Source organism: Nanorana parkeri, unplaced genomic scaffold, assembly GCF_000935625.1.
Source record: "Nanorana parkeri isolate BGI_ZX_2015 unplaced genomic scaffold, ASM93562v1 scaffold2761, whole genome shotgun sequence".
NCBI classification, from domain to species: domain Eukaryota; kingdom Metazoa; phylum Chordata; class Amphibia; order Anura; family Dicroglossidae; genus Nanorana; species Nanorana parkeri.
The window spans coordinates 90817-102070 of NW_017309029.1; the positions used below are offsets into that span (position 1 = coordinate 90817).

The 11254-nt window shown below is 54.7% G+C and overlaps 1 protein-coding gene across 2 annotated transcripts; it reads right to left on the bottom strand.

Moving 5' to 3' along the window:
* Positions 1-1433: 1433 nt before the first annotated feature.
* B3GALNT2 (beta-1,3-N-acetylgalactosaminyltransferase 2) lies at positions 1434-3107 on the bottom strand. Of its 2 annotated transcripts, XM_018574140.1 has the most exons (2): positions 2478-3107; positions 1434-2423 (listed from the first exon to the last, which is right to left on the bottom strand). In XM_018574140.1, the coding sequence occupies exons 1-2, from the start codon at positions 2976-2978 to the stop codon at positions 1521-1523; spliced, it is 1404 nt and encodes a 467-aa protein (XP_018429642.1). In that variant the 5' UTR covers positions 2979-3107; the 3' UTR covers positions 1434-1520. The 2 variants fall into 2 exon arrangements, with proteins under 2 accessions (XP_018429642.1, XP_018429641.1); XM_018574139.1 differs by having other exon boundaries at positions 1435-3107.
* Positions 3108-11254: the final 8147 nt, after the last annotated feature.

Genomic DNA, 11254 nt, shown 5'->3' on the forward strand with positions numbered 1-11254 from the left:
TATTGCCCAACTCCCCCCCCCCGGTATAGCTGTATGGGGCTGGACTACAGAGCGGAGAGGGAGGAGCCATCCCCGGAGCACTCTGCATAGTCCCTATGTCCTGGTGGCAGATGGGACATGTAGTCATTCATTTCTGCGATCCCAGGATTGGATGACAGGGCTGTGTGGGCGGAGCTAAGTATGTCATCTCATACCAGAACTCTGCATGGATCAGAACCCCGCCATTCCAGTAATGAGGGGGGCGGGGTGGTGCCAGAGCAGGTGTCCACCTGGTTGATGTTGTCATGTGACAGTGTCCAGGCATTATGGAAGAGTCCCATTGGGGGGGATTTCCCTTTAATTCATGTAGTGTAGCTACAACAGGAAGTGAGGAGAAATCTCTATAATAGGAGGGAACGTCCCTCTTAGATGGTGGTCACCAGAACTGGATTCCACCTGGGTGATGTGGTCATGTGACACTGTCCGGGCCTCATGCATTATGGGAAGAGTCCCCCAGGGGAGATTTCCCTTCAATTCATGTAATGTAGATGCAACAGGAGGTGAGAGGAAATCCCCCCAAAGTGAGTTAACTTTCCTCTTAGATGGTGGTCACCAGAACAGGTGTCCACCTAGCTGATGTTGTCATGTGACAGTGTCCGGCCCTCATGTATTATGGGAAGAGTCCCCTTATGGAGATTTCCCTTCATTTCATGTAGTGTAAATGTAACAGGAAGTGAGAGGAAATCTCTACAAAGTGAGGGAACACTCCGCTTAGATGGTGGTCACCAGAACTGGAGTGCACCTGGTTGATCATGTGGCAATGTCCGGGCCCCGTCCATTATGGGAAAAGTCCCACTGGGGAGATTTCCCTTCAATTCATGCAGTGTAGATGCAACAGGAAGTGAGAGGAAATCCCCCCAAAGTGAGTTAACTTCCCTCTTAGATGGCGGTCACCAGAACAGGTGTCCACCTGGTTGATGTTGTCATGTGACAGTGTCCAGGCATTATGGAAGAGTCCCATTGGGGGGGATTTCCCTTTAATTCATGTAGTGTAGCTACAACAGGAAGTGAGGAGAAATCTCTATAATAGGAGGGAACGTCCCTCTTAGATGGTGGTCACTGGGTGATGTGGTCATGTGACAGTGTCCGACCTTGTGCATTATGGAAGTGTCCCACTGGGGAGATTTCCCTTCAATTCGTGTAGTGTAGACACAAACAGGAAGTGAGAGGAATTCCCTCCAAAGTGAGTTAACTTCCCTCTTAGATGGCGGTCACCAGAACAGGTGTCCACCGAGCTGATGTTGTCATGTGACAGTGTCCAGGCCTCACGCATTATGGGTGGAGGTCACATGCTCAGCACCAATACAATAGGTCGGGGGATGGGTTCTTTGACCTCAGTGAACAGACACCGGAGTCCCTCAGTCCTCTCCATATCTTTATTTACCCTGCTTTCCCCTTTAAGGGTCTGAACATGTTTCAGGAGGTGGATTTGCCCCCTTCAGATACCCCCCGGGGTCGGAATACCAACGTCTCATCTTTGGTTATCTGTTGGGACACCCGCAGGCCCTCCCGCAGCGCTCCTTCTGCTGCCACAGCTCGGACAGCTCCTGCGGCGAGTACTGCGGCGAGCTCAGCATCCCGCGCTCGCACGTCTTCTCGCACAGCCAGTTCTGGTCCTGGTAGCGCCGGGGCCCGACGGCGGACATCCAGATGCCCATGCTCACGTCCTCCCCCTGGTAGGTCTTCAGCCGGTCGGCGTTGTCGGCCAGCCAGCGGGCGATGTCCTGCGAGATGACGTAGCCGGAGCCGCAGGTGAAGGGAGGGTAGGCGGGGCTCAGGTACTCCAGCTCCTGCCACTTGCCCGTGCGGTCCACCCCCCAGTTCAGGCGGAAGTTGCCCCACCAGGCGTTGGGCCCCTTCAGCCTCCTGGCCTCCAGGGCCCGGAAGACATTGTCCAGGTCGACGAAGCAATCGTCGTCGGTCTTGAGGAGGAAGTCGAAGTCTACGGAAGCCGCCAGCCAGCGGTAGAACAGCAGCAACTTGCGCGGCACGTTGCGGTAAGTGTCCACCACGTCCACGAAGACCAGGTCGCCGTGGGCGACGCTCTCCTCCCGCAGCTTCGACTCCTCTGCCCTGAGCGCGGCCCGGTACTCTTCCAGGCGCCGCGGGCGGCCGCGCAGATGCTGGAGGAGGGCCTCGCCGTCGTGGATGGTGTAGACGAAACCTCCCGCAATGCCCTCCACACCCTGCGAGAAGTCATAGGGCAGAAGCCCCTCCTCCGCCGTGATAAGGCGCAGCACCCCGCCGCCGTCGTTCAGGGCGACCTGGTGGACGTCCCACACGGGTAACCCCTCCGGGTCGTGGCTGTCCCACCGTATGGTGCCGTGGAAACCCTCCGGAAGGATAAACTGCTCCACCGGCTTGTAGCACGTTTCGGCGGTGGACTCCGGGCTGGTGGAGGGGAGCCAGGCTGTGGCCCCGGGGCTGTTTGGGGGCACTCGGGAGGGCGTCCCAGGGCTCAGTGGGGTGAAGCGGGCTCCGCACAGAGGCTCCTCGTGTTCAGCCTGGAAAAGGCGGACGCTGAAATTGCGGGTGGTCCCCGGGCACCAAGCGCCCAGACGGGTGATGATTATGGGGTGGAGCACCCGGAAGGTGACGCTCAGTTGGGTGTGGGCGGAGCTGGAGGGCCGCGGCCCGGTGAAGGCCGGGATCTCGTGGTGAAGTCTGGGGGAAGTAATATTCAGCAGGCGGCAGGAATAGGGGTCCTCCCGGTCCTCGGGGGGCACCGGGCAGGGCTCAGAGCCCACAATGAAGCGCAGGAGAGGCTGGCGGGGGCTGGGGGAGCCCCAGGTGTTCCGGATCGCGTCCCGCAGTGGGCGGTGCTGGCGGGCTGACAGGATGCCAATCACCAATGGGTGGCGAGGAGTGGAGAAAAGCCAAAGCTGCAAGAGGAGCCCCAACACACCGGGACACACGAGCAGCAGCAGCAACCGACGCATCTACCCTCACATGGGACACCAGAGAGCCTCCAGCCAATAGAAGAGCAAGCCTGAGGTCAGCTGATACCGAGGAGAGCCAGCTGATTGGAGGAGAAGAGTCTGGATGTTTCTAATTCAGCACAGGGAGAACACTGTGATTGGCCGAACATTTGCTGGCTGCGCCGCTCATCCTATGAGAATGAAACTCCCATCTGATTGGCTGTGATCTACTGGAGGGCGGGACGGGCTGAAGATTTCTGATTGGCTGATGGCGTCACATCCTCTCTGATGAGATACGTCTGTCTGTATGGGAACAAAGCCAATAATCAATAAATATGATCACACAGAAATAATACAGCGCTATGGTATATGTCAGCGCTATAGGTGTGTGTGGTACAGGTGGCGGTGCTCCTGGGTCTCTCTGTACAGCGCTATGGTATATGTCAGCGCTATAGGTGTGTGTGGTACAGGTGGCATACAATGTGATGTGAAGGAGATACAATGTATCTGATGTCAGCTAATTGGAAGTCATGGATAGAGGAGCTCCGTGTTCCTGAGTGTACAGAGATAACATACAGGCACAATGTATAACACAGCTCTCCCTGCACAGGGCTGACCTTAAACTGGGGGGCCACACTCTGCAGCCTCTGTGTAGATGCCTCCAGCCTGGGCTCCCGGAAGGGCAGGAAGTTGCTCTGCACCTTTGATTGGTCTGCTGAGCTGTAAGTCGGGTTAAGGGCGGGCTGTGGAGTGTGTGGAGGATTGTGGGAGGTGTAGTCTTCCTTCTTTGCTCTACACTACAGTCACCTATGGAACCGCGCTCATTGCGTGTCTACTCCAAAATGGCCGCCGCCGGCCGTAGTCCCTGTGGATAGAGATTGACCTCTAGTGTCTAGGACGCTGTCATAGGGTACCGCGTTCATCGTTCGTCTAATCCAAAATGGCCGCCGCCTGTCGGAGTCTTAGGGGACAGAGATTGACCTCTAGTGCCCGAAGTGGTTTTTCGGGTCATGCAGGCATGCTGGGAGGGAGGAGAGGTGTAGATATAAATAGAAAGGGCGAGGCCCGCAGAGTGACAGAGGAGAGGCCGCAGTGTGCACACTGACGCTGCAAGTACAGATTAACACTTTCTCTGCCAGGCAATTTGTTTGCATTTCACAAATATGTTAAAATGCAATTTTTTTAAAATGTAAAAATACACTGAGAACTCCCCAAACTCCTCCTATAATAATTCCATAGAAAATATATGTCAGTTTTTTATTTCGCACTGCAAATAATTTTAGTGCGCACAAACACAAAAACATTTCCAATTTTTTTTTTCTACATCACCGGAGCCTCCCTCAGCCTGGCCAGGCATACATCACCAGATCCTCCCTCAACCAGGCCAGGGATACATCACCAGAGCCTCCCTCATCCAGCCCAGGGATACATCACGAGTCTCCCTCAGCCAGGCCAGGCATACATCACCAGAGCCTCACTCACCCAGGCCAGGGATACATCGCCAGATCCTCACTCACCCAGCCCAGGGATACATCACCAGAGCCTCCCTCATCCAGCCCAGGGATACATCACGAGTCTCCCTCAGCCAGGCCAGGCATACATCACCAGAGCCTCACTCACCCAGGCCAGGGATACATCGCCAGATCCTCACTCACCCAGCCCAGGGATACATCACCAGAGCCTCCCTCATCCAGCCCAGGGATACATCACGAGTCTCCCTCAGCCAGGCCAGGCATACATCACCAGAGCCTCACTCACCCAGGCCAGGGATACATCGCCAGATCCTCACTCACCCAGCCCAGGGATACATCACCAGAGCCTCCCTCATCCAGCCCAGGGATACATCACGAGTCTCCCTCAGCCAGGCCAGGCATACATCACCAGAGCCTCACTCACCCAGGCCAGGGATACATCGCCAGATCCTCACTCACCCAGCCCAGGGATACATCACCAGAGCCTCCCTCATCCAGCCCAGGGATACATCACGAGTCTCCCTCAGCCAGGCCAGGCATACATCACCAGAGCCTCACTCACCCAGGCCAGGGATACATCGCCAGATCCTCACTCACCCAGCCCAGGGATACATCACCAGAGCCTCCCTCATCCAGCCCAGGGATACATCACGAGTCTCCCTCAGCCAGGCCAGGCATACATCACCAGAGCCTCACTCACCCAGGCCAGGGATACATCGCCAGATCCTCACTCACCCAGCCCAGGGATACATCACCAGAGCCTCCCTCATCCAGCCCAGGGATACATCACGAGTCTCCCTCAGCCAGGCCAGGCATACATCACCAGAGCCTCACTCACCCAGGCCAGGGATACATCGCCAGATCCTCACTCACCCAGCCCAGGGATACATCACCAGAGCCTCCCTCATCCAGCCCAGGGATACATCACGAGTCTCCCTCAGCCAGGCCAGGCATACATCACCAGAGCCTCACTCACCCAGGCCAGGGATACATCGCCAGATCCTCACTCACCCAGCCCAGGGATACATCACCAGAGCCTCCCTCATCCAGCCCAGGGATACATCACGAGTCTCCCTCAGCCAGGCCAGGCATACATCACCAGAGCCTCACTCACCCAGGCCAGGGATACATCGCCAGATCCTCACTCACCCAGCCCAGGGATACATCACCAGAGCCTCCCTCATCCAGCCCAGGGATACATCACGAGTCTCCCTCAGCCAGGCCAGGCATACATCACCAGAGCCTCACTCACCCAGGCCATGAATACATCACCAGATCCTCAATCACCCAGGCCAGGGATACATCGCCAGATCCTCACTCACCCAGCCCAGGGATACATAGCCAGAGTCTCCCTCAGCCAGGCCAGGGATACATCACCAGAGCCTCACTCACCCAGGCCAGGGATACATCACCAGATCCTCACTCACCCAGGCAAGGGATACATCACCAGAGCCTCACTCACCCAGGCCAGGGATACACCACCAGAGCCTCCCTCATCCAGCCCAGGGATACATCACCAGAGCCTCACTCACCCAGGCCAGGGATACACCACCAGAGCCTCCCTCATCCAGCCCAGTGATACATCACCAGAGCCTCACTCACCCAGGCCAGGGATACATCACCAAATCCTCACTCACCCAGCCCAGGGATACATAGCCAGAGTCTCCCTCAGCCAGGCCAGGGATACATCACCAGAGCCTCACTCACCCAGCCCAGGGATACATCACCAGAGCCTCACTCACCCAGGCCAGGAATACATCACCAGAGCCTCACTCAACCAGGCTAGGACTATATCATAATGGCCTCACTCAGGTCAGGACTACATCACCAGGTCCACACTCAACAAGGCCACTACTCCACCAGTGCCTCACTCGGCCAGGCCAGGACTATATCATCAGAGCCTCACTCAACCAGGCCAGGGCTATATCACCAGAGCCTCACTCATCCAGCCCAGGGATACATCACCAGAGCCTCCCTCAGCCAGCCCAGGGATACATAGCCAGAGCCTCCCTCAGCCAGGCCAGGGATACATCACCAGAGCCTCACTCACCCAGCCCAGGGATACATCACCAGAGCCTCACTCACCCAGCCCAGGGATACATCACCAGAGCCTCACTCACCCAGCCCAGGGATACATCACTAGAGCCTCACTCACCCAGCCCAGGGATACATCACTAGAGCCTCACTCACCCAGCCCAGGGATACATCACCAGAGCCTCACTCACCCAGCCCAGGGATACATCACCAGAGCCTCACCCAGCCCAGGGATACATCACTAGAGCCTCACCCAGCCCAGGGATACATCACTAGAGCCTCACTCACCCAGCCCAGGGATACATCACTAGAGCCTCACTCACCCAGCCCAGGGATACATCACCAGAGCCTCACTCACCGAGCCCAGGGATACATCACCAGAGCCTCACTCACCCAGCCCAGGGATACATCACTAGAGCCTCACTCACCCAGCCCAGGGATACATCACCAGAGCCTCACTCACCCAGGCCAGGCATACATCACCAGAGCCTCCCTCAGCCAGGCCAGGACTACATCACCAGTGCCTCACTCACTCAGGTCAGGACTACATCACCAGGTCCACTCAACCAGGCCAGGACTCCACCAGAGCCTCCCTCAACCAGGCCAGGACTACATCACCAGAGCCTCACTCAACCAGGCCATGAAAACTGTACCAGGGTCTCACTCAACCAGGCCAGAGCTTTATCACCTGTGCCTCACCCGACCAGTGCACATCATCTGAGGGGGGAAAAAATGTATTTCCCCTAAGATCTCGTGAGATTTTGCAACGTACAGATGAGACTTCCCAGGAGGACAATGGTGATGTCACCTTTCTAGGTTGCATCTGTGAGGCCAGGGCCACATCACCAGAGCCTTACTCAATCAGACCAGTGGTACTGCACTAGGGCCTCACTCAACCAGGCCAGGGCTACATCACCAGGGCCTCACTCAACCTTGCAGAATCCCATAATGTACTGTACATGTCATCACTATGCCAACATGTAAACAATGATTCCCGGCCTGAATTCTGGCAGCACATGCATGGGATTGGCAGTGTGCTTACACACCCAGCACACAAGGAACTGCCTGAAGACTATATGACCTTCATGTCTGAGCACTCTGCAGGCCGTGACTATGTCATCCTCACCTGGGCCAGAAAGATGGACGTATGGGGACTACTACAGGGGAAAAGAAGGTAAAATAGGGACCAAGGGGGTAATACGGAATGCTAAAAATGTGCAGAACACGGGTGACGGTGCACCTACTGAACGCTGACTCTGAAGGTTCCCTTCCCCCCTCACTTTCATTTCCCCCCTAATCATACACGGAGACATGGCCTGCGCTGTTCATTCTCGGCTTGCCTGCCTGAAGCAACCCCCTTGCACATGTGTCATCACAGCCGAACCAATCTGAAGACTATGGGCCCAGTAGATGACCAGGAGAAGATGGAAGCACCAGAAATGGGGTGCGGAGGGGGAAGTGTTGACATCCCATTAGTGGAGGAGGTCCTTTGCAGGCTAATTGTGCCACAATGTGCAGATATGCTGACCATGGTAAGAGCTCCCGTGGGCACCAAAATTGACATGTGGTCCAGTTCCATTTTAAGGAGCTTGCTGAGCAGAAAAAGACTTAGGGCCTGTTCCCACCACATGCACTAGGGCCACCTTCTCCCGTGTAGTCCCAATGCATAGGAAAAGGCAACAAGCCTCGTTTTAAATTGTCTCAGTTCCCACCATCGTGTCACATGCGATACGACCATATCACACGGCGCTGTGGCCGATAGAACTTAAAGGAGAACTATGGGGTCAGGGCTTTTCCCCATAGTTCTCCTAAGGGTCACGGGAGGACACAAACTAGCGTCCTCCCGTCACCCTAAGCTCAGTATATAGCGGGCTACAGCTCGCGGTATACTGAGACGCCGCAGCCGGAACGGATCTCGACATTGCTGTCCAGATCCACCCTGCTGCGTAATTGACAGCTGGCTCTACCTATCCAGAGCCAGCTGTACCCGCCCCCTCCCTCGTCCATTCCGCCAGTCAGCGCTGGGGGATCGGACAGGTAAGGGGGGGTAACCCCTGCAGTGAGAGGTGAGTGACAGTCACGGCTCCCTGCAGGGATAGATCGAGAAGTGAGCGAGCGATGGTATGTGTTCCCTCACTTCCCGATCTACTGAGCCGACCTGTGACAGTTTCATTGTCACACGTCACCTCGAACCATGAGGCAGAGTGAAAATCACTCGCCTCATAACTCTCCTTTAAGGAAATGTTCCTCGTGACGTATCAATAAGGTTCTGAGATAAAGAGAAACAGGATCCCGTATCAGCACCAGCGGTCAGAAAGTTGACTGGAATGCAAGGTATACCTCCTGGAAGAAAAGATTCAGCCGAGGAGGAGGCACCAGTGAATGGACTAGACTTGACTGACACCAAGGAAAGTTGGGCATCATCTGGGTGCCAGGAGGTGACTGGGCAGGCATCATCTGGGTGCCAGGAGGTGACTGGGCAGGCATTATCTGGGTGGAGACTGTGGGTACGGAGATTTCACCCCATGAGGCTGCAGCTGAGACTTCTGGGTCGAGGAAGATGAAGTAAAATGAGGAAGTACGAAGCAATAAATTGGACTAAATTCAAGCCTGGGACCACCACACACAGAAGCCTGGGACCACCCCACACAGAAGAAGCCTGGGACCACCCCACACAGAAGCTTGGGACCACCACACACAGAAGAAGCCTGGGACCACCACACACAGAAGAAGCCTGGGACCACCACACACAGAAGAAGCCTGGGACCACCACACACAGAAGAAGACACCGAGAACCACAATTTAAAAAGCTTTATTCCCCTAGATAAATAAAGCAATCTCTCACAATATACAGATTGAATGTTTTCCTAAAACACAGCAGAAGACGGACATGTATCCAGTGTATCGTCATGTAAACTTACCTCAGCAGGTCCGAGAACACTTTCCCCTTCAGGAGACCTCGGCACGGGACAATGAGGGCAACTTGTGTATACAAATGAACTTTGCTGTCCAGCTGCTTAGACCCGTTGCTGAGAGGTTCGGATTTTGAGGGTTTTTTGCTCAGATTTCACCTTTCCCAGGTTTTAAGAAGATTTAATGAGCGGTGGTGAAACCTTACTCTGATGGCAGGAAATGGTCACAGAGGGGCCTACAGACTGCAAGATGGAAGATGAAAGCATGCAAATGGGAGTTCTTCTTCACTCTCAGCCCCCCAATACATATTATCCAACATAAACCTTTGATAACCATCTACAAAAAAAATACCTGGGCCCGGGCTTCCAATACTTCCGCGAGGTGCAGTTGACCTCACAGTGCCCCACCGCCGGCTGCCAAGGAATGCCGAGTGCTCAAAATCTCAAAACGTGCTCCAGTCCATTGTAGGAGCTCATGCCAAAGTGTGATTGTCAAGACATTTTGAGTCCTCAGCGTTCCATGCGAGGCAAAGAGACGTCACACCCACAGCTCACCGAAGTGGCAGAAGGCGGGACTTAGGGTTTATATTCTTCTAAAACCTATTTGTAGGGTTTCAGGCTGTCCATAAGGTAGACCTTTTCCATTTCATGGAAGGTCCAATTCAATGAGTCTCTGTGACTTTTCTAACACCCCCCCGACCAATTACAATTACCTTGGCTGTGCTCCCTTATTGGTTTGTTGGAGCCCTCAAGAACGGCCTGCTGCTTTTGGGTATGGTGAAACATGTGACCTCTTTCCCAAACTTCCCAGCATGTAGTGCATAGAGCAGGGATGTCCAAGCTCTGGCCCTCCAGCTGTGGGGTGAAATAACAAATCCAATGAAGCGTCTCTCTCCGGGAGTCATGTCTTTGAGAATCTTGCAATGCCTCATGGGATTTGTAGTTCCACCACAGCTGGGAGGGCCAGAGTTTGGCCATCCCTGGCATAGAGTAACCAATCACCAGCCCAAACCCTGTCACATATGAACAGGGCAGATGTATTCAACCCGACATCAGCTCCAACACCATCCAACTTTTACTGTGTTTGGACTCCTAGCTCTGATGGAGCAGCAGGTGAGTAGGTAGGGGTGAGGGGGGTGCTAGTTCCAGACACTTTCCCTGAAAATGTGATTTCATACACCGGCTCTCTGGCTAAGCCTTCTCTTAGAACTCAGTTGATCGGGGGGAGGATTGCTTTGGCCAAATAACACATGTAGCAGATACATAGGGCACGATATATAAATCAATCGATGGCCGAATGCCATTGGCATGGCTCTATCATTGCCGGCGGGAACTCTCCTGATGTGCCACTGAGCCGCTGGCTTGGCATGGCTCTATCAACACTAGAAGGTGCCAAAGAGCACAGGAATTCCCTACGCTCAGCTCCATCTAGTGGTGAGAATGCTGTGCTAGCAGGTGTCAGCCGGGGCATGGCTGGGCGAATGGTTTATAGATTATCCCCATAGTGGAGTTGGCATCCCTCTAAACCAGGGGTTGGGCAATCTTCGGCCCTCCAGCTGTGGTGAAGCTACAAATCCCATTATGCACCTGTCTCTGGGAGTCATGCCTGTGAGAATCTTGGGAAAAGGTGATTTACTCGCCTATGGTAGGTTGATCATTCGATTTTCGTAATCGGGGTGAGGTGCGTGAGATGGAGTGGAGCAGTAGCTTCACCACATTTATTGCGCCAGGTAGTGGCGCTTCCGTCTCCAATTTTTGTTTCCTTTTAGTACACCTGTTGGACACCACGGTCCGAACACCACGGAAGCTGCACACCCGCAGAGCAATAAAGACGCTTCAATTTTCTCCGAATAAATAAACTCCCTCCCCCTCCCCCCCC